We start from the raw sequence: 24616 nt of genomic DNA, 5'->3' as shown, positions 1-24616 counted from the left end.
GTTCAAGTTTGTAGTCTTTGTGGTAAGTGTGCTATTATTGTTTATTTTTAATCTACTGCTGAAATGCAGGATATATGTGGTGCTCCAGGGACTCTAGAGACGCTGCTTTCAAAGCAAGCTCAAAAGATTCTAAATTTAAAAAAAAAAAAAAATGAGTGTAGGTGAGTTCTCTTGTGAGGAAGGGGAGAGGGCTGAGAGATGGAGCAAGTCAGTTTCAATATATAATATGTTTGTGAAAGAGTAAACAATGGAATGGGCTAATTTGAAGATGATGTATGTGTTGCTAAATTTTAATAGTACTGGTCGTAATTGTTTAGAATTTAGATCAACTGAAGATTTTTATGAGGAAGGAATATTTCATCACCAGTTTTGCTTAGAATTGCTGATGCACTGTGATAATAAATGGATGGACCTTCAGTTAGTTTTGTTGTTGTTTCAAAATTCAGTACCACTGTACTAACTTAACTCCTCCACCCCTAGCAGACAGTTCCCAGGCCTCGCCCTTGGGACCACACTACTTCCTACAGATTTAGACCCTCAGATCTGCATTTCCATAGCTTCCTGTGTTTTTACAACTTCCCCATGGTTTTTGCAGACTGATAAAAATCACTCTTGCCTCTTTTTGCAAATTTTGCATGACTTCAAGGATTCTTGAATTTCCTCCCTCTTTCTTTACAACAGGGAAAGTGCTACTGCATCATAGACCAGCCCTGGGGAACCTGGGGAAAATATTTTTAGCCATCAGTTCCTGTTCTTTGGGGTTCCTTCCTAGTATTGCTTACCTCTCGCCTTGCATGTCCTAGGAGAGCTCACTCAGATGTATGTACACTGTGTATCCTTTGGTTCAGGCTCTTAATCAGGATGGAGGAATGGAGTTCCTGACTCTGTGTGGCCCATGGGAGGAAGCAGGGCACTTCATGTCTCAGGCATCCTGGGGGCCCAGACCCTTGAAAACATTTATTTCTGATTTCTCATTAGCAGTCTCAGGCACCCAAGGTACTGATAAACATGACTCCATGGTTAATGGTGTTTATGTTTGGGAGGGCAATCCCCACCCTCCTGCCCACCTGTACACTCCTCACCCTCCCACCTCAGCCAGGAGGCCGGCACCTGGGTTGTTTTGCTCTGGCTGACATTCAGGTCTTTGCAGCAGTGTCAGGGGACAGGACCATGCTCCAGGTGTCCCTTGGCTGTAAATGAAGCCTGATCCCATCAAGAACAAGAGATTGCCTTTTCTGCCTAGCAATGAGAATGGCATTTAAAATTCAATATCAGGAAAGATATTGACGAGATTAAAGGCCCGGAGGAATTGATTTATGAGGAAAGACCCAAGGAATTAAATATGTATGGCCTGGTGTAATAGGATATTAGCTCTGAACACAATTTCATTTCTATGATCCAGGGTTCTGGTATCAGTCATCAGAATGGTGGAGTTCTCTCCAAGCCATGTTCCTCCCCCAGGGGTCATGCGCCTGAGGGAGGGAGGCCACAGGCATAGTTACTTTCATACCTTGGCATAAATTGAAGTGCGGCTTCATCCCCAGGTGGAAGCAGATGACATTTTCAACTAGAATAGATCTTGAGTAGTCTTACCACCCCCTGTGATGAGAAAATTCAGGCTTGTTCAATCCTGTCTTTTTTTTTTCCCAAGGAGAAGCGTGAACTTTGCAGGAACTAGGTGGTAAATGATGGTCCTTCCCCTGAGCCAGGTTTCTCTGCTTTGTCAGAAATACCATTTGATGTGTTTGCCTTTAGGCAAAGCCTTCCTCCTAGGCTGTTCTGATATGCACTTGATTTTTTTACACCTCACACTTTCCCTAACAATTGGGGATTGGCTCGGGATTCAGAGCATTAGATGTAAAACAGGCATAGGTGGGAGACTGTCAGCAGGACTCCTGGCTGATGTTCCTCAACAGTATGAAGTCAGAAGGAAACAGGATGGAGGGTTGGAGGGTCTGGAGAGCAGGAGAGACATGGGGATGAAGGATGGTACCAAGGGGGAAGAGATTAAGGGGGGTTTCTCCCCACTCAAGACTGACAGGACATGGAGCTGGCAGAGTTGGCTCTGGGAGTGGGGGGTGTCACATTGCAGGTTGAAAAATTGGAGAAATGGGGCTAGAGTCAGGGTGCACAGACAGTATGAGTCTGGCTGCTCCCAGGCATTGCCACAGAGACTGAACGTTGCAATTGCTCCTGGGACCAGCCCATCCAGCAGAGTCACACCCACATGGCCTTTGGTGGAAATTCCCTTTGGAATTCCCTGGCCTCATTTCCTTAGGTGATATTTTACTAGCTTTAAAGGCATGTCCTCCTGAGTAGGGCATCTGATTTATAACAGAGTTATGGAGATGGAATACTCTCTGTTTAAACTGAGTCAAAAGGGCAAAAACATGAGAATTTAAGTTGATGATCCTCTGTGAGTTAACAGGTTTCTATCATGACTATTCAGTTCCAATAAGTAGAACAGGTTGTTATTCACAGTGGATGCCCCTGAGCCTGTTTTTCCATCCCTGAATCTGATTCCCCCAAACCTCCTGGATTCCTATGAAAACAACATTGGTTGTAGCTATTATTAAGAATATTTCTTGCTTTCCTAAATTAATTAGCATCCTCATGACCTAGCATCTTGAGGACAAGGTCCTTATTGATTGTTTCCTCTGTAGCTTCCATGATACCCAGCCCTGCACATAGGAAACTCAGAGCTGATTGAAGGAATGAATGAATATTAGCAGATTGCTTCAGAACTTAATAGAGAGCCAAGCAAAGGGAAGAGAGGAAAAGTATAGTGATTTCGTGTGTGTGTGTGTGTGTGTGTGTGTTTTGGTGTCACAGTTACCTGACCTAACAAAAAAGAGTTTCCTGACCTGCCAGCAACATAAATTTAGAAAGGGCACTTAGTCCTCTGCCACCTTGGAAAACACAAAATTGTTGTTCTATTTTAGGGTCTTCTCTACTTTGTGCCAACCACCACTTCTATCCCTAGCCACACATTATCCTGCCAAAGATTCCTGTGAGTGTCAGCTTATAATGGCATGTTGCTGGTGTATTTCATACAGAGTGTTTACACTGCCATCTATGACTTTCTTGGAATCTAACCTTATATAATCTGTTAACTGTATAAAAACTTCACCCTGGTAACAAAAATATAATAAGAATTTTAGAAAAAACACAGGAAGGGGTTATAATTTTTTTTGTCCTTTCTTTTTGGTACTGGGCTCAAACCCCAAGACCACATGCCTGCCATGCCACTGAGTCACATCCCCAGCCTGGGGGTCACTGTTTCTAAAGGAAAGTGAAATCCACCACATGGCTCACAGGTACACACAATGGCAGGTCTCCAGCAGTCTAGCTTCCAAGTGGGAGTGATGCATGCTTGGGTGGAGGTCATTGCTAGAAGGATTTTAAGGTTGGCATTTCCTGATTTCCATTTAAATTTGATGGTGCAGTGTGGTTTCCAAGGTAGAATTCACAATTTGCGGGAGGGAAATTAAGCTGTGCAAGTGGTAGGTCTCTCCCAGACAGTGTGACCTCAGATACATGACTCAGCCTCTGTGTGCCTATGATTCTCCCATCTGTAAAAGTGAAAATGTGACCTCACTTATTCTAGGGCTCCAAATAACATTTGTAATGCTCTTTGAATTTGTCAGAAAGAAAGACCCATTATACATGGAAGTCTTCGTCCCCAAAGAGCTTTACAAATGATCCTATTAAATCAGTCACCTGGAAATACCAAGATGTGTCAGGTACGGCATTTATTTACCTGTTTATTGTCCACCAGAGTGTTTCCACTTGATTGGCATATGGATAATTGTCTAATTGGAACACACTCAGTTGTAACCACCGAAGAATGTAATGGTGCATCTGTTGAATGCCATACTCTCAAATGTTAAATTAAAATTATGCTGCAGTCAGCCAATCCAGCCAGGAGACACTTCTGATTAAGTTCTAGCTGCTTGTGAACTTCTATAATTGAGACACGTTGGTACTTAAAAATTCCAGCCAGAAAGAATATTATACAGTCTCATAAATTTCAATGAAAAGGGCCAGAAAGCCTAACTTAAATTATCTGGTTGTGAACTATCTCACCGTTTTTATAGGGCATCTAGTCAAATGAAGAATAGCAGTGTTGAATCACCACTGTTTTGAATATGTAAATATTAGATTCACGAGTTTATATTTTGTAAACAAAAGAAAGCATTAATTTTGTAGAATGCAAGGATTTTGATTTTATTTTCCCCTCTACTGGTGGTTTTGCTCTCTTTTTGGTGGTTTATGGGAAATAAATTACATATTTATAAACTCATTGATTGGAATTATTTAACCTTTTAAGAAATATTCCTATTCAGATTAAGAAGGAAATCTGAAACTACCAGACTAATGAAACAAAATGTCTTCAATGGAGCTTTCCTTTGAAAGCTTTATGTCTACAACAATAAATTACCCAGTGATAGAACCTCAAGTAGTTTTTTTGTTGTTTGCTAAAACATGATTTAATCCCATAAAGTAGGCAAACCAGAGACATTCATCCATCCCGACATTCATTCATTCGTTTACTACCTACCTTTGACCTTCCCATTGGTGGATGTGGTCTAGTTGGAGAGAGAGATATAAAATGTGCCATACCGTAGCAAGTGTTTTGGGAACATAGAAGGTTGATGACTAGCTGTGCTTGGGTGATTGGAGGACATCTTTATTTAGGAAGAGACCAAGGCTACTGCATATAATTGTGTAGCTTCTGCCCTGGACGAGGGTATTGTGCCAGAGGAGTAACTGAGAATGTAACCAAGTTCCTGCCGTAAGGTCTGAACATACACCCTGGTGACAGTCATGTGCGCCTAGAGGATGGGCTCTTTTCAGCTGCACAAAGAAACCATGTTCTGATTGAGTCAGAATCTGCCTGGCAGAATTCTGGTAGTTAGGTTTGTCATGGAAGGGACCTGGCATGTCTGGGGAAGAGAAGAATGAAAGTGAGAAGTGCACTGGTTTGGGAGCTAACTGTATTTTTAAGCAATGGGACACTTTAATTCTGGGGTGATGTGTGGTGAAAGTTAGTGGGACAGGCAACATCCAGAGGAGAAGAGATGTGGTAACTATGACAGCTGAGGATGAATGGAGAAAGGGTGGAGGAATAGGCATCCGGCTTTAGAGAGTGATGAACTGGTGACTTAAGGTCCTAACTCTAGATCCCTGGGGAGGAAGTTTGGGGTGGGAAAATGTGCTGACAGCCACAGTTTGAAGCAGTTAAGAGTTTGGTGGGCAGTAAGAGACGCGCAGAGTTATAATGTAGGCTCTGAATGCGCCGGCATTTGAGGTATGTGGCTGAAGCCATGGGCACAAATAGGATCACTGAAAAGAGCATGTGACAAGAAGAAAAGGCCCTGCCACATGAGCTGGCAGTTACAAAAGGCTTCTTGCTGCTAGTGAGAACTGTTTAAGTAGAGGACTCGGGATGGAAGTCACCTTGCAGAAGACTGAGGATTAAATGAACACTCAAGGAGACAAAGGTTCTCATCCCTACTACACATTAGCATTTTCTGGGAAGGTTTTAGAAAAACAATCAATGCCTTCATCCTACCTTTAGATATTTAGAGTTAATTGGTCTTCTGTGGGGCCCAGAAATCAGTATTAAAAAAAAAAAAAGAAAAAGAAAACTTCCTAGATAATATTAGTGGATTGACAGAATCAAGAACCTCTGGCCTTGACTATTCTTTAAGAAGTATAAATAAAAACCCCAAAGCTTGCAAGCACGTGATAAGATGCTTATAATCACAGGGGATCAGAGAAGAATAGAATCTTTGTTTTAAAGGTGAAGAATCTATATATTCTAATGTTGGCAAAAATGGAAAATCTGAACAAGGCTTTCCTGTAGCTGTGGTGTACCCCAGCTCTCAGAGAATACTGGTGGGTAACGGCACTGCTGCAGCTGCTCTTTGGGGCAGTGTGGGTATGTGACCTCCTTAGGGCAGCCCTGTGACCCAGCAGTTACACTGCTGGATGTGTCTCAGGAAAATTCTCCCACAGGACTTAAAGGAACACACACCAGCATGTTCCAAGACAGCCAGTGTAGAGTAAGGAGAATTGGAGATAACCTGAGTATCCTTCCCTGGGACAGTGGATTCAGTAAAATCGGGCCATTGTACCCCATGGCATATACTATGCAGCCATTAGAAAGAATAGATTAGATCTATAGAATATTAACATGGATGGATCCTAAAAACATCATGCTTACTAATATCATAGTAAACAATAAAGAAATATGGTAAACCCCTAAAAATACATGGAAAACAGCCATGTATATATAAATAAGAAAAATATACTCAAAAACCTAGACATTATAAACCATTAAAGTGATTGCCTACACATGAGTGATGATGTCACAGAAGGTGTGTTATTTGAAAAGTATGATTCCCAGACATAACTTTCCTCTGTTCATATGTGAATACATGACCAGTGAAACTCCACCTCATGTACAACCACAAGAATGGGATCCTAATTAGAGTAAGTTATACTCCATGTGTGTATAATATGTCAGAATACACTCTACTGTCATGTATATCTAAAAAGAACAAATAAAAAAATGTAAATTAAAAAAAAGTATACTGGAGAAAGGCCATGTGAGCACACAGAGAAGGTCTCCAAGGGGGGAGCCTTCACCAGAAACCCACCCAGGGTAATCTGGAACTTCTGGCCTCTAGAACCATGAGAAAGGAAGTCTCTGTTATTTAAGCGACTCAGCCTGTGATGTTTCCTTATATTAACCCAAGCTGACTAATACCGTCTAACTGTTCAAAAAAATAAAAGTGTGATTCCAAGAGGAATGAGACAGGATGGAAGCTAAAACAGGAAGTGGGGAAGGGTAAGGAATATATGTTTTAACAGTGCGAAGAGTTGTGAATGGGTGGATGAAATGGAAGATTCCAGGGGATTTATTTCCAAGTAGTATTCCTTTCTTCGTCTTGTCCCCAACCTTAAGCTCATTGTTTGTTCCTCATTACTAAAGTAGTATTTGCTCATTACAGATATGTCAGGAAACTGACAGCAAAACTAAAAGAAAGATCCAAAAACCTACTCACCCAGAGACAGAGTCAGGGATCCTTTTTTATGAACAGTTGCCAAATTAAATGGAAGCCTTTTGGTAAATGGAAGTATGTGAGCTGCCTCGTGAGTGTGGAGGTTGTGCAGCTTCATTTTTAATGTCTTCCTGGTGTTCTGTTGTGCAGACCCAGGGACAGAAATGTGGTGAGCCCCCCATCACTAGACATCATCAGTTTCTAAATTTTGCCACCTCAAGTACTGCCGTGAGCAAACTTAAGCAATACCTGCCTTTAAAGACAATTTACTGTCCTTCATTTCTCTCATTTTGAAAGGAAGATTAAAGATGGGATTTTAAAATTTCTACCAAAAAGTAAAAATTAATTCTGCATCACCTAAAGTCAGAGCACCCGACCCTCTTGGGACTGTTCTGGGGGTCAGTGATGAATGAGAATGAAGGAAGAAGGTCATCCCCCACTGTGTAGACACAGTCATAGGTGCTTGTCCCTGTGCCAAGGGACAACAGGGCCCCCTAGTTGCCGTACTTTAATCTCTGATGCATGAATTAAATCACACAGACTGTTAGGAGATCTACTGTGGGTGGTATGATCCCCTCATGTGATGGTGGTAGGACGGGAGGTACTGAGCTTTGGGAGATTATATAGAAATAACTGTTTATGACAAAAGAACCAAAGTATGTTATTGAATCTATATGCAGTACCCAAGTTACAAACAATGCCAACAAGCCCCAAGGAAAGCACAGTGTGTATTTTGAGCACTTGCTATCCCACAAGTTCCCCAAACCCAGTAGTTTTGAAGATTTAATGTAATCCTTCCAGTTGGTGGGCTTACGCACGAGAAATCCAGTGCCAGTGTTTCTTCAGACTCTTATAGTTAGGAACTGGCCAGGCCACTCTGCAGCCAGCTTGTCAAGGCCCTGAAGAAATAGCCTGAATGTGGGAGACAGGTCCCTGGAAAACAGGAATACACCAACACTTCACATCATCAATGCAGCATTTGTTATGTATGGCAGCAGGATAAGTGCTCTCCTGTCTTTTGAAATAGGTCCTTTGTTGTCTAGAAACTCTGAACAGACATAGCTGTTTCTAGGGGCTGTTTTGAAGCTCCAGCCTATGAGTATTTTAACATAGAATCATATCCCAAAGAGTCAGTGCAGGGCAGCGCTGGGCTTTTGGCAGACAGGGCAAGCCTCCGCATGAGTTACAGTTGATAGGGCAAGGAGAGCTCAAGGCTTACAAAAATCCCTTCTGTGGCCTGCTTAAAAATAGCAGTGTAGGCCATAGCTTAGTGTTTTGACAGCTTATATCAGCAGTTTTCTTGCCTGATATATTGATTGCAGTTTGGACTTCAGTCCTGCTGATCTAATAAAACATCACCATCATAACAGAGAAAGTAAAAGGATCTTTGGTCCCTGCCACTTGGTAAAGTATCTCTACAAAGCTACTATGAACCTAGCTGTATTGTTTTATGTAAAATGAAATAAAATTGGACCAGTTGACTGATTACATTTTTATTAATCTTTAGTTTCTTCATCCGTCAGCATGTTGCTTACTAACACTATTCAACATATTTTTACAAATATGCATTTGTTCAAAGAAATTCAATGGTATCCTCACAAATTCTAAAATGAGTTTCATGCATCAATAACACAAACAGCCTAATAGTGCATCCAAGATGGTGATGCTCCTGACATTAAGTGGGGGAAATGCATGCACAAAAAGGCAACCAGTGTCTGAATGAATATCTAAGGCGTGTATGTACAAGTCTCCTTGTCATTCTGAGGATATTTTTACTATCTTGCATTCACCCAGCCTTCCATCCTAATTATGCTAAATATCCTTTAACTTTACAGCAATTGTTGACCATCCAGGAGGAATTAAACAACAAAAAGTCAGAACTGGAACAAGCAAAGGAAGAGCAGTCCCACACACAAGCTTTACTAAAAGTCCTCCAGGAGCAAGTAAGTGAACGAGAAAACACTCTGATTGACGCATCAAGTAAAATGTGCCTGGTGCAAACACCCTAGCATGTCACTCACACAAGCATGGCTGAGGTCATCTCTGGAGTAATTAGCCCATACCCTGTCAATCCTACTGGCAGCTTTGCTTTGTGGAATTTGTCATTCTCAACTTCTCTGTCCTCACCCTGCATTTACTTATATTCCCCAAGCCCACCCTCATTGTGTGAATGTTTCTCCCAGAAGACAAGTGAATTTTGATAAATTTTTTCAATGCTGGTAGTGCAGATATATTTCAAAGTAAGCAGCTAGCTTCCTCTAAGTCTAATAGTGAGGAAAATGAATTTAGTATAATCCATGATGTTCCTGCAGACTTATAACTAAGAAGGACTGATTCATAGCAACATTAAAAAAAGTCTCTTCCCTGTGTGCATCAGGGCACTTATCTGACCACGACAAGCAACAAACCTTTCATATGATCTGATCATTTCATTCTGGCTTTCCTTGATACGAAAGTGTGGCCTGACATTGATAGGTGGATGGAAAATATCGTCTTACAGCAGGATGAGATGGATCACTCCACAGTCAACAGAGTGAAATCTAAGCCTCACTCTCTGTACTGGAGGAGCCAGGAGAGTCCTCGAGAGGTTTTCTGATTTTCTGGCCTTCACTTGCTGCCAACAATGTAATGATTGGTAATTAGGAGGGGAAAAAAATCACAGTAACCTCAACTCTCTGTAGTCAAATGTAGGTTGTTTTAAATTTTTCATTCACACATAGTGGTTTATAAGAAGATTATTTTAGAAAATAGGAAGCAGCAAGAGTGTGGCCCTAGTCAGCTGGTACTTAGTCACTTAAAAATGATTTTTATTTTTTTCAAAAATTTGGGGTATATATATTTTTTTCAAGAAAGCAAAGATATTAATTAGATAGTTTATAAACTTTTTATAGCTATGCAAGAAAATATTTTTAAAAAGTAATGGTTATCTTTATTGAATAATAGAGACTCAGTAACTTATACTGAGGCTGAATTGTATGATTTCAGGTATGTTAGATTGAACTGAAAACTTCAGTCAACTAAATTCACAATGACCTACTATTTGGGAGACCACAAATCACTGTCCACCCCACCTTGATATAACCCTAGCAAAATTGAGCTGACTTGGTCCAAATTTGCTTCAGGTCAGATAGTCATAACTTTGGGCTTTCATTATTTTCTGCTCTCTCTGCTGATTTTTTTTTTTTAAGACGGCTTTAACTGAGGTGAGGAGAGGTGACTTTCTCTTTTCTCTAAATGACTCAAAGCCTTTATTTTTATTTAAAGTCGAAACTCCAGTTATGAAATAGATTCTGAGTTGTGCAGAAAGTATCGACGTAGTCTTGTTAGGGTATGCATTTTCAAAGAGCAAAGTGCATAGGTAGGCATTGATGGAATATCACACCTCACTTTACATGACTTAAATTTTAAAAAGGAGAATGTTAAGAGAATTCAGAATAACTGAAATCATGCAAGACATAGAAAATACAACTGAGAAGAAAGTGTTTTTACGTTTACAGTATTAATTTAAATGCGAGGGTACTTTTTAAGCAAGGTCACCAAGAATACCTAAGTCTACAGAGCCAGTGAGACATAGCAGCCAAAGGAATTTGAACAACACCAAGCCATTTGCCTGAGAGCCCCTTGCCTGCTACCCCTGGTCTGCCTTTCAGAAGATGGCATACAATGTACATGGAATCTACCTACAACCAACCAGCCACCCACCCACAGGCTGAAAAATGCACCCCTCACTTCCACCAACATTGCTTTATGAGGTTTGCTTTGGATTTGTGTAAATCCATTATGAGTTTATGAATGGCCTTAACAAATGGGCTCACGCACGCACACCACACACACACACACACACACACACACACACACACACTGTATTTTGCTATTCAATACAGCTGCCACTTGCTGGGAATCCTTACCAGAAAGGCAAAGTCTTGAGGGCAGACCCTCCTACTGCTGGCTCTCCACCCATCAGGGAAGTCAGGTCACTCTATGCCCTGTACCTTCCTGTAGGCTGAAATACAGCTTCCTTGGGTCCCTCCAGGCACACAGACTCCTATCTTTCATCTTCTTGACAATCAAGAGTATACTCTACATCCAAAGTTTGTTCATTAACCTAAAATCCATCAGATAAAATGTTCACGTTCCAGCTGAAGAAAGCAGCAGAGTGAACGATAGCAGTGGACAGAGGTAGGAAGAGAGACAGCGGGCGCATCAAAGGGAGGACAGTTTGAGGATAGCATGGACTAGGGAGGAAGGAGTTTATTTAAAAGGGAGAAGGAGGCCAACTGGCATTTTTATGCAGTTAAATAAACTTGTAGAAGGTAGAATGGTAGAATGGACTTTGACAAATAGTCATTTACTTCTGCTGCAGAACAGAGCCACCTTCTGAGCAATCCCCACTCCAGCTCATAAAAGCACAAGTTATGGGACCAAATGTGGAATGAGCAGAGGAATGTTAAAGAGGAAGAAGATGAGGAAATCTTCAGCTAGAAGAGCTAGTTTTTGTTTGTTTGTTTGTTTGTTTCTTAAACCAGGGACTTAACTCATGGCCACTTAACCATTGAGCCACATCCCCAGACCTTTTAATTTTTTTTTTAGTTTGATACTGCTTTTAAACTTGGAATTCTCCTGCCTCAGCATCCCAAGTCACTGAGATTACAGGCATGCACCACTGCACCCAATAAGCAGAGCTAGTTTTTTGTTGCTGTTGTTGTTGTTTTCACTTTATAAAGAAAAGAGCTAGTTTTTTAAGTCCTTTTGTGCACTACCTCTAATTTGATGCACCTTTTCTATTCTTATGCATAACAAATGCAGTTGATACATAAGAACATCTATGATGTAGACCTAAAGAAGAATGGGCATTTTTTTCCCCCTTAAGCCAGTTGATGTGACAATAAGCCAAAGAGCCTTGGATCCATAATCAGCTGCCCCATCCTCAAATTCTGCATGACAAATTCTTCATGTCACTTTGGCAAAACTCTTCTGTCGGCCTGGAGGGCATGTGGCTTTCTTTCTGAGATTAAGATTGCATTAAAAAAAATCTAAAGATGCCTTCATTTTAATACACACAAATAGCCAGAAAGAATCAATGTTCTGAATCAAACACATTGGTGGTGCATGCAAATTTATTTTCTTTCAGATTTTAAGTATTTATTTCCCACCATTAATAGGTCAGGAGGAAGTGCTGGCAAACTGTTTCAAGGCCAGCTTACCCTTCTTCTTTGCTCTCTGCCTCCAAAGGTCTGCTTTGAGTCAGAATAGGATAAAATGCCAATTACAGGTTTCCTGAAATCTCCTGATAACTGATTACTCTTAAGCCTTCTGAGAGAGAGGAGTATTTCCAAATGTTCACAAGTTAAAAATCTCATTTAAGAAATAGCTTTTCTTTGAATGCTTCAGTGGCCAAGGAGATGTCTTCCCAATTCTTCCTTTACTAAAAGAAGCAAACTGTCTTCTCCAGTTAGGCCTCCAGAGGTGATGTCATTCATTCAAATATGTACTCGAGGAGGACATGTACAGTCGCACTGCAGCATGTTCAAATGACTGAAAAAATCCATCATTCACAAATAATCGTTAGTATAACATCATTTAGCTACTGGCAACTTGCAAACACTGCAGGGTTTAAATTAATAGCAATCCAACTAGGAAATGAAATCATTTATTATTCTTAAGAACCAATTTTATACATTTTATGCCTATGGAACTGCTTTCTAATCTTATTATTTAAAAAATAATGACCAAGACCCATTTACTTTTTTGCCAGCCCTCAAGCTTCATAAAATATTGGTCTCAAACTGATTTCTATAAGACTCATTAGAATTATGTGCTCCATCTGTTTCTACTCTTCCATTATACAATGCAACCTCAGATAAATCAGAGTTAATAAGATGATTTATATACTTAACAGTTATGCTTACATGTTCATTTTTTTTTGTTTTTTCTTTAAAAATTGCAGTTAAAAGGTACAAAGGAATTGGTGGAGACCAATGGCCATAGCCATGAGGATGCAAATGTAAGTACCACAAATATGGTATTTGTTCTTTTCACTGGATGTCAGTTGAACCCATAGAGATATGGTCCTTTATTTGTAACATAAAGGAAATCAGAAACTCTGCCTCTCAGTAGCTTAAAAATTATTATGTAGGCTTTGGCAATGAAATGTGGTAGATAGGCACTGCCGTTGTTTGCTTAGTTTACTACATACCAATTTAAAAGTACTTGAGCTAATCCCCACCATCAAAAATTCTAATCTCTCTGAATTTGTTTGATCCCTTTATATTTCCAAAGCTATAAAGTGATAATATATTGGGAGGGAAAATGGAATGTGTCCCAATAGGCTAATAAGTTGTATATTGCATGTATAGCTATTAAGTTTGCCTGCCAATGAAGATAGTAATTAAATGATTGACATGCTGAAGAGGTCTCAGAACACCCCACTTCTCCCAGAATAACCCTTGAAATTGTACTTCTCTTCTGTTTCTGATCCAAAACAGTAACAGGATGTATTCATCTTTTTGATAGAACATGAGATACAATGATGCAAGATCCCAGTTAGCACCACAACTTTCTTCCTTAGTGTTCCCTGAATATCTCATGGCCAGAAAAGAAACTAGTATTCTTCATACCTTAGAAGCTCTTTGGTCTCAGGTGATGGAGAATTATACCTTGCGGATCACTGTCTCTGCATATGCTCGGTGGTTTTGTTTATGTCTTTTTTCAGATCTCTCTTGTATCTGTATGTATTTGATTAGCCTTGTCACAGGAAATGCTTACTAAGCAGTTCTTTTCATATAACACAGAATCAGACATGGTAATGAATGCCTGATTAAGCTACAGCTTGGAGAAATTATATATTTCATGTTCTCTCTTGTTTTAATTATATACGGCAGAGAACCCAATAACCAGAGTGCCAAAAAAAATCCCTCTTTGCAAGTGTGTTCATGCCCAATGGATGTGCACAGTAGGATGCTAAGTGAGGATCATTGTGTTCCTGGTCCCCTACTGAGTTCCAGGGAGAGGGGCAGGGAGTCCAAAGAGGCATAAAGTGTGTAGTCTGCCCTCAAGAAACTGAAACTCAAGCAAAGGAATCTAGGAACACTTGACAATGTATAGGAGGTAAAGTACCCAAGAAGGTGAGGTAGCTGTGACAGGGTGTGATTTGAAATCCAGATTTTTCTGCTTATTAATTAATTGCATCAGCTTGCCAATTAACCTCTCTGATCTGAGCTCCATTTGCCTCATTTGTAAAAAGAATGACAAAGCTTCTCTTAAAGAACTTGTCATGATATGTAATGAGCTAAGGCCTAAATGAGTGAAAGTCTTAAGGTGTCACGACTGTTTCTTTGTGCTGGATAATCAAGAAAAGCTTCCTGAGTCTGTGGGATCTAGGTTGGTTTGGGCTTCACTGACAAATAGAATGGCAAGTGGCACGAACCCTGTTCATACAGCGCTCCCCACTGACAATGTTGTAGCATATGTAGAGTTAGCCTTCCTACTGCCACAGTTCTTCACTGCCATAGCCTCTTGCCCTGGAACCCCTCGCTAGTATCCTGTATTCCAGGAACACGCTGCCGTCACATTCACAACCAAAACTTTCATATCTATTCCACTCAGAGCCAGTCCCTCTGTGCCTTCCAAGGAAGCTGCTGTCTAACCCAGCAACCCAGTGGCAGTGTGCCTCAGTGTCCTTATCTGTAAAATGGGGATATTTCCTGCCTTCCCTTCCTTAAGGTTTCTTGTAAGGAGCAAATGCAATGACAGATGTGGGAGTGCTTTGTCACTGTGAGATTCTGAGTAAGAAAGTCCTTTCCTGGAGAAATGTTGAAAGTCGTCTATTATCAAATAATAAGGGTGGTGGGAAGGGAGATCATCTTTAAGATCTTAAAAAAAAGTTCCCAGATTTTAATAATACTTCTCTAGGGTCAAAGAAATGACCATCAAGAGGTGGGGTTCTAACTCTGGAGAGAGAAGAGTGACCCTTGGCCAAGGGAAGTGACAGAGCCTGACCATCCTAGCCAGCCAGTTTTAGCGTTCCTTCCCCACTGGGGCAGAGAACGGAGCTAATTTTTCTGCCTAGATTGTCAAGGGGTTTCCCAGTACGTGGATGAAGCACTTTTTCTTTTCTTTCTTGTCTGTAATTTTGTCTCCTTTTGGAATTTTCCTTAGTACTTCCAAAAGGATTATGTGAGAGCCAAGAAATAATTTTTAAAAATCAGTTATTTGGGTCACGCATCAGAGGCTCTAGCAAAATACTTTGTGAAGACATTTTTTTAATGTCTGAAACTAAGTCTCCATTTCATCTGGAGTTTCCACCAGCCCTACTGTGATTGAAAAAAACAAAGCTTTCATACCAGAAGGAGGGTTTGCATCCTGTGTGATCACTGAATAGCCATCTGACCCTTCTGAACTTCACCTTCCTTTTGTGTTAAGGGAACCATGGACATGAACACCTGGCCTGAAGTGTGCACCAACTGGTGTGGATTCCCTCTTCATGCCTCAGTGGTAATTTAACATAGCAGGCAGGATGAATTCTAATGCAGCTCATGAGGTTTAAAGCCTCTGGCCCAGAGGCTGTTTACTAAGACATATGGATTTTTTTTTTTACTATAATTATTCACATCTAGAGGCAGGAATTTTACACATTATCATTTATTAATAATAATTAAACAGTGGACTGGTGCCAGCTAAGCTGGGTATTCTTGTGAGAGTTGACAGTTGCTTTTAAAAAAAAACAGTATATCTTATTTCTTTTTTTTTCAAAAAAATGTCTATTTGAAGTTTGCATATTACAGAAAAGAATACAGAGACAAAGAAAAATAATTTAGTACATCATTATTCAGAGATAACCACTACTCACATCTCATTTTAGGTTTTTCCCTCTGGTCATGGATGTGTACCTGATAGAGAAAATCCATAAATGTTATTATATTACCAGTTTGAACCTTTTTGATTTCTCATTATATCATAAATATTTTTCTTGCCACCAAAGGTTCCTCAAAGATGTGATTCTTAATGACGGTATAATGTGAATATGTAATAACAGACTCCTGTGCCTATGTGTTAGGCATTTAAGTTTCCATTTTTTGCTGTTATAAATAATGCTGTAATTAGCATGCCCTTAAATCTTGGTTGCATCTCTTGTATTTGTTTCTGGGGGATTCCGTATCTTAATAGCTATGTCAGTAGTTCTGGCAGAGAGCTTCAGACTTTTGGAATTGCTTGGCCTTTGGAATGGTAGTGTCGTACCTGCACTTTTATGCTATCCACTTTTATGATATTGAAGTGATCCACTAGAAGATATGGTGAGTCTTGCAGTTTTGACTTTTGCCTTATTCTCCAGTCATGGTGTGTTGCTACTACTTTTCTATTATTTTAACATTTTCCTGAGCACCACTGAATCTGACCGATGCTTGGTCCTGCATTCTTGAGGTCTCAAAAAAGTAAATCAACCTTTAGAAAGCACCCCCTTCCATGTCACAAGACTTTCCGTTAGGTGGTGCCCAGGAGGAGAGTGTTCTAGAGGGTAATTTAACAGAAACCAAAGGCACCTGCAAAGGCCTTGTTCTCCAAGAGGATTTGTACAGTTCAGACTCACACTTGCTGATTTTCAGTATTTTTCTTCTTTTTATTTAGAACTGGATATATTAATAATAGATGGTGAGTTCAACCTTTTACACGTACCCACATTTAAAATTAACCCTCAGCACAACTCCTTTAGGCACTTCAGTTAGTCCACACCCCAATTTCTTTTCTAGAAAGCAAAACTGTAAATTTCCTTTTGATCTCTATCTGGAGCTCTCTCCTAATCCCTAGGACCCCCAAATAACTAGACTGGTACCTGGCAATTATGTATAATAGATATCAAAATCTTAAATTAAAAAAAAAATCTGTCCTCATCTTGGATCTTTTTTGACAGCCTTCTTAGCAGCAGCACCATCCATGATTCTAATGTGCATGTTAGGAGATTAAAGGGTGGGGATGGGGGGGTGGAAGAAATGTTGCAGCAGGTAGGAGACATGAAAGAAAGGGTCAGCTGAAGCCTTCAGAGGACAGAACCCCTCGGTCTAAAAGGTTTCTATGCACATCTCTCCTGCACCCTTGTTGCTGGTATAGGAAAGCTGCCACCCCCCATCCCTCATTTGCAGGATTCAGACTCCACACGGTGGAGAGAGGTGAAGAAATCATTTGCAATCTGTAAAGAGGTTTAATGGGTGACACCCATGGTTTCCACTGTCAAACAGAACACCCTTCCCACTCAACAATAAAACAAAAGCACAAAAGGACAAAGACTTTTCGGTTTTTCACGTGTCTCCTTAAGAACGTAAATCCTCAGAGCTGTCTTTAAATCTGTCAGAGTAAAGGTGTTAAGGGTGTATAGAAGAGATACTGTGTGAGGAACATTCTTCAAGTTTAGCACACCATGGCCAAAAGCTGCCATTAACCATGTATTTTAATGATGGATATTAAGGAGCCTCTGTAGGTGCCCTTTGCCCAGTTTCAGAGTGTGGCTTTCATCTTTCAGTCAGGTAAAGCAAGAGATAAGAACACATACTGTGTGTTAAACAAGGAGAGACCAAACACCTCTAATAGGAAGCAGATCCTCATTCTCAAAGGGAGAGAGCAACTCGGGCTCCATTCTTTTTTCCATAACCACTTGCTGCCTAGCCTAAGGGGCCCCAATCTTGAGCTGGAATAATAACAGACTTAATGACAGTGTACCCTACTCCATCCCACCAGCTCCAACAAAGTCCCAGGGAGGACTGACCAGCAGATATCATTCCCTGGGGCCAAATATGCCACAGTCCTTCATGTTCCACTCAATTCTCTCCTTCTCACCATCTCATGCTGACCCCACTTGTACAGAACCCTCACTCTGTGTTCCCATGCTGCCTGCCATCCCTCTCTTATTCCTTAAACCCACAGATACTCATGAAGGGAGGTAGAAAAGTGCAGGGGTGAAGCACAGATCTGAGTGCTAAACAGTTTCAATCCTGACTGGCTCTGAGGACCCTGAGCAATACACCAAACTCCTACACCTCTGTTCTTTTCACCTCTCAGGTGGAAGTAAAATCAGGGCCCTCCTAGAGTTATTGTGATGCTATCTCACGGTGTAGATGTGACCAGTATGTGAAGTGTTATTACTCAAGCCTGCACACTGGACACTGGCTCAGTTTGGGAGACCAATTCAGCGAATAAGCATGTGGTCCTTGCCCCCTACCATGGAGCCACTCCCTCTCTTCATACCCTGCCCTTACCAAACTTGTCCCATTCATTCTCTTTGCCTTCAGGTCAGTATCACTGTGGCAATGATGGGCTCATCATCTCTAGAAGCAAGACCTTTATTGGAAGGATTGGCTTTCTGGAGGAGGGGGAGCCTGATGAGAGTGGAGCACAATGAATGGTACATAGGGAGCTTTAAGACCCTCAGAAAACAACTGGAAAATAATTAACCATTTTGTCCCTCCTTCAGGGAGAGATGGACCCACAGGTACAGATGTCTGAGGTTACCTTTGTTCTAAAGATGCCTGAAATCAAGAAGGTGGATTTTTGGACTAGTATTTCTTTTACCCTGTAATTTATTCTCTGGTTCACATGTCAAATGCTCACACCCAGAACTGGCCTCTCCCTCCAGTCACAGCTCCTATAATATTACTGATTTCCTCTAGATAATGCTTCCTTTCTAGCTCCTCACCCCTCCTTACCCCACACAGCTGTCTTCTTCAGGCTGCTTCACCACATTTTCTGCTGTTTGTTGTGAAACCAGTAATTCCACCCAAAAAGACCACACACACATCCCAACCCAGTACTCTTGAGTAGTTTGGCAGCTAGAAGGGACCCCGTGGTATACCCCACTCCCTGCACACCCAAGGAGTGTGTGAGCTCCAAGGAGGGATGAGCGAGGGAACTGTCAAGGCTTGGCAGAACTAGTTCCCCAAGAAGCACCCTTCCAGTCAGCACTCAAGAAAGTTTCCTGCCCAAGCACCTCAGCCAGGCTGGGGTTTGACCTTTCAGACAGGACAGGAGTTGATGTACCTGCTGGGCCAAGAATGGATCTGGGGCATGGAAACAGGATTAGCCCATGTTTAATGAAACTGACCAGTTAGTTTAGAGGAGTGAAAGTACCTTCTTCCCCCAGGTCAGGTTAGAATTTAACAGAGCAAGAAATATCAATTTTAGCACCATGTGAACATGGATACCTATATGTGTAAAACCAAGATCTGAACTAAAGTTGTTCATTTTGAAGACAGAATGTACTTCCCCAGAAAGGTTCATGGTCACCCTGCCTGATAAAGCAAATGCAGCCATTTAGTATTATTTTCTTGGGGGGAGGGGGTAACCAGGGATCGAACTCGGGCACAGGGCCACAGAGCCATATCCCCGGCCCTATTTTGTATTTTATTTAGAGACAGGGTCTCACTGAGTTGACTTGCTTTTGTTGAGCTGACTTTGAACTTGCCATCCTCCTGCCTCAGCCTCTCAAGCTACTGGGATTACAGGCATGCGCCACTATACCCAGTGCAAATGCAGCCATGTCGAATGGAAGGTTGGCACTTTTGCAGAGTCGGTACACATACATACAAATACACAGATACTTTTTATCTTCAAAGTGATATTTTCTTTGAGGGGGAAACTTGAAAGTGCAGAAAAAAAATAAAGGAAAAAATTATCTGCAATCTCACCACTCAGAAATTAGTGTTTACATTTCTTTGTATTTTCTTCCTTTTTGTCTATATACATGCATATTCATCTTTTACTAGATTTATAGCATATCATATGGACAATTTTATAGTCTATTTTTTTCTTTATAAATCATGAGAATTTCCCCATGGTATTAAATATGTTTTCTTAATATGATTTTTAATGACTGCCTAATATTTCATGCTACAGATGTGCTGTAGTTTATTTTATCATCTCTGCTGTGAGACTTTAAAATACTATTTGTTTTTGTTGTCATGGATAGTACACAGTGAATGTGCTGTAACAATGCATTGGTTAATTCATTCATCATTTAAGCACTTTATAAATGGAAAAGCTTTTCTGCTGGGTTGGGATTTAGGGATAGAGGGAAATCTGCTGATTCTTTAAAAAGATTAAAGCTCAGCTCCTACTTGGTAAGGGACGAAATAAATAGCCCGATATAATGTCTGGATATTACCTCAAAGAGTCATGCTGAGTGCCTCAACATGAGAAGAAAATCTCTCTCAAGCATATTTGCACTTTAAAGAGAAAGGAAAATTGTGGATGCTTCATAAATAATTTAGATGAAGGTTACTTAAATTTGGTATGTGGGGGTCTTGTGCTGTCAGTCTTCTTCCTAGCCTAGGGACTACAGAGGCCATGCTCTGTGTGGATCCCTGACCAAAGCTAATGGAATCAGGCCACTATCTCAATGAAATTTGTCCACCCTCTCCAGAGAATAAGTAAGATTGAGAAGAGTGATTTAAAAGAAAATTATATGTAAGTAACATGTAAGCTCCAAACCATCAACAACGGTTGCATATACAGACATACAGCCAGGACATAAATGTAAAAATTACCATTCTGAAGTCAAATAAACCTAGAGGGCTTCATCACAGGACTCCTGCCTCCCATGAGATACGGCTTGACACCAACCCTGACCAGAACTGATCAGAGGATCATTCAGTAGTGTTTGTAAACATGGACAGGAGCCCAAAAGGTGGACAGAAGCAGAAGGTTGCCCTGGTGCCTCATGGAGACAGCAGGGGCTGCCTTTACTCCAGCACCCTCAGGCCCTCCAGCACAGCACCAGGACCCGCAGTCTGAAACAGCAAGGGGGACAATGACCAGCTGGTGAACCTTGCTTCTTTTTAGCTGTGTATGTTACTTAGGAGGCAGAGGGCTTCCTAGAAGCCTGTTTTTATTATTTAGAATATTAAATGCTCTGTAGTGATTTTCATACCCCTTAGTTTCTGCTAACTGCAGGAAACCAGCAAAAGAAGGGTGTGAAATGTATCAGCCATGCTTGGGCTGGCGCTGGCTCTGCTCGTCACCCTATTTTCTGCAAGGACTCCCTCCTCAGCCTGCTCGGCTCTCCTAGGAGGGCTCTGTTAATGCCACAGAGGGCGGTCTTCCTGTCTTTCTATATACATCTCCAGGCTTCATTCATCATACTACCCATAACTCACTAGACTGTGGGATTTGTGTGAGGAAAAATCTAGGGAAATGACATAGGAAAACAACAACCAAAAAAAAAAAAAAAAGATACACAGATAGTAAACAGGGAGAAGGGCAATGAAGACCAGAACAGGAAAGACCAGGAGCAGCTGCTACCAGCCCTTCTAGATCAGCCCTGGCAAACAGCAGAGCAGTAACTTCCACCATCAAATGACTCCCTGCCATCTCTAGCAGAGAGTGTGTTTGTGGCTGCATGAATATCCACACTTCATGAAAAGATGAAACAGAAGTTAGACTCTTAAATGCAAGTCACAAAGCTCAGGTGTCAGCCTGCAAATAATATTAGTGGTGGGCTTCCTGGTAGACACTACACAGCTTGGAATTGGAAATAAACATACTTAATTTGTCCACAACCAAATGAAGTATGTCCTCATCTTTCCAGCCTTAAAACTTCTCCAGCTTGGATGGAGACTCTCCTCTCCATGACCTGTCCTCTCTCTCAGCCTAGGTGTGAGTTCATGGCCACCAGCTGCAGCATTCCATGCCCTCCTTCTTGGCCTGTTCAACTTATTGGACATTTTAACCAAGAAGGTTGCAACCCTTATACCAGTGGCTCTAAATCTAACTTAGGTATAGCAAAGTTTCAGAACCTCAGCAAACCACACCTAATGTGAATGAAATCCCCTCCGGGTATTCCAAATTCAGGCAGAGCAAAAGATGAATCTGGAAGGAAAGCTCTTGTCTAAAAGAAGAGGGGTTCACATGTTTTGATACATTTTTAAATTATGTTCCTTATAGACAGTGAAACTTTCCCAAAAACGATGGGTCTGCGGTTCTGAACTGTGTTAAGTACATGTCAGAGCCAGGGAGGTCCTAGGTGCCTGTCACCATCTCTTCCAGCAGCAGCAGCACCTTATAAACATGCAAAAAAATCACTGGGAGACTTGCAAGCATCCAATTGCCAGGTGGTTGTTCTCTGAAACTCTGCAGTTTCCCCTGAAAGGATTCTCCAGCCTTGTTGTTCTTGATTGATTTTTTTTCCAAATTTTTGTTTATTTAGGTGCCCCACCCCTCCCAGCGAGCAAATCGTCCATACCCTAGTCTTCTCAGTCCTGAAATTGCCCTTGCAAGGGAGATTTGTGATACTCAACATCACGTCATTTCTATTATGTCAGCTTCCTCATGAGATTACAGAGTGGTTTTCTCTGTCTGGACAATTTCCAGACTGTTCAGTGTATGCTGATGAGCTACTTATGTTTATGAGACTTTGTGGAATCTAATTTGCTCAGGCAATTCTTTTCCATGCCAACTTTAAGAAAATGAAACTATGAAAGGTCTGTGAGTGCAAACTATATATAAATCCCTGATACCTAAGTAGGTGTAATTCCCATACCACACATGCACACCCCCCATACACACACACACACACACGTACACACACTTAGACATTGTTCCTAATCATTTCATAAGACAGTATTCAAATTGCCTCCTTTGGTAAAAACAGAATCACTACTGGCCTGGTATTGAAATTAACTATTGGCCTGGTATTCTGAATAATGACTTTAGTCAACAGTTCAAATTCAGCGAGGTGAGCCATTCATTAAAAATTCTAAATAATTAGATTTTTTATTGATAATTCAGCTTCCTCCATCTGTCATGTCATCCTTTTTGCCTGCAGTGCAATTTCCACCTATTTTTAAGCACAGCTCAATTCCCATTGCTTGGGGTCTTACCCTATGATCAGCTCAAATCAATTACCATCTTCTCTACTTTCCCACAGCATGCATCTACTTTACAACTATTTTGAACAACCGAGTTATGATAGGCTTTTCCCCAACTCAAGTATGAGGTCCTCGGGGAATTTGTATGTATCCCTTATAGAACCTAACATAGCAAGGAACCCGTATAGGCAGGTACATTCTAGTACTCGTGGATAGATTTTGATAGAACTGTGTAGAATTCGAGCAGCCTCAGGCAGTGCTATGAATCTGTTTGACCTGGTTAGGTGAGACAAACACATTTCATACTGGTTAGCATTAAGGTATGTACTGAAGTTTATAGACTGTGAAAGTTAGAATTGAGATGGTAAGGATTACCACCACCAACGTTCTTGTAGTACTGATTGTAACTTGGCAAGAATTTTCTTATTCATTTGTTTTGTGCATGTGAATCTTATGTTGTCCAAGGTAATACTTCACAACTTTACTAAGCAACAGAATCAAACAGAGTTTTTTAAAGCACAAAGTACTAACCACCCCACCCCCAACAGTTTCTGATTGGGTAGGCCCAGGCTGGGGTCTGAGAAACTTCATTCTTAATAAGCACTCAGGTGATACCAGTGCAACCAGTCTGTGAACCACACTTTGAGTAATGGTACTGCCTACTCTTCAGGCAGGTTAGGTGCCACTCTGGGCTTCTATAGCATCCCAGCCCTTCCCTTATTAAGAACTTATGTTGCACTTTATTTTGATACATTTTATATGCCTCTTGAATCTTGCACTCTTTGGGAACAGGAACCACTATTATTTGTATTTATATCTTGTTATCTCACAAACTCTACCATTCTAGTAGATAATCAATGACTATTTGATGAATGAAAGAATGGTGGAGACTTAATAAATTCTAATCAAATTGTAGAGAACTAAGACGTCCCAGTGACTGAATAATACTTTATTTAGCCCAAATGTTGAACTTTGCTGCTATTCAGTTCCAAAAAGAAAATGCACAATTAGTCATTGCTGGGCCCTTATTTCTAAGAAATTGCAACAATTTAGACAGTATACAAAAGGTTGGTGGGCCTGCAACTGACCCCACCTAAGCAGGTCCGTGCAGGTCTATGGGACGAGCAGAGCAGCGCAGTTTAGCAGGCATGGTGCTGTCTGTTGGGGGTACACTCCTTCACAGTATAGTCACTGTGCTTTGGGAGCATATGAACCATTAAAAAGCCAGTATATGACAGAAAGGGGAACTCACCCAAGAAAATCTGAGGACGCACCAAGGGATAAGGTGGGAAGCTGTGATCCTCTGAAAGGTGACTTGGAAACAAGCCGTTATATACTAAAGGGCCTGGAGCCTTGACTTCCTGGACCCCGTCTCAATACCACCACTTTCCAGGTGAGTAAATTTAAGGGAGTTACTTACCTGATTTGTGTCTCACTTTTTCTATCTGTAAAATGGAAACACTAATAGTACCTACACATATCATCCACCAAGCGCTCAGTAAGGCTATTAATATTATCTTCGTCAATATTTATATTTATTTTTAACTCATTGGACATCAAATTCTAAATCCCTCACACACCATACCCAGCAAACCAGAATTCTCAGTTCTTGGAATATTTCTCAGGTTTGGCATATGCAAGAAGACAATGAGGAGAGAGAATGTGATTTTGGTGTATTGGGGAGGGGGGGGGGGCTAT

The 24616-nt window shown here is 41.0% G+C and overlaps 1 protein-coding gene across 5 annotated transcripts in view; it reads left to right on the top strand.

Moving 5' to 3' along the window:
- Positions 1-24616, top strand: part of Enox1 (ecto-NOX disulfide-thiol exchanger 1) — a 538862-nt gene that overhangs the window by 450601 nt on the left and 63645 nt on the right. For all 5 annotated transcript variants that reach the window (XM_027928919.2, XM_071610779.1, XM_071610780.1 and 2 more), the window contains 2 exons: positions 8906-9013; positions 13018-13074. In XM_027928919.2, the coding sequence (XP_027784720.1) occupies positions 8906-9013; positions 13018-13074 (165 nt within the window). The remainder of the gene's footprint in view (positions 1-8905; positions 9014-13017; positions 13075-24616) is intronic.

The sequence above is a fragment of the Marmota flaviventris genome, chromosome 4 (genome assembly GCF_047511675.1).
Source record: "Marmota flaviventris isolate mMarFla1 chromosome 4, mMarFla1.hap1, whole genome shotgun sequence".
Classification (NCBI taxonomy): domain Eukaryota; kingdom Metazoa; phylum Chordata; class Mammalia; order Rodentia; family Sciuridae; genus Marmota; species Marmota flaviventris.
Note: the sequence above shows the minus strand (reverse complement) of the source record. Positions and strands in the feature narration are given on the sequence as shown.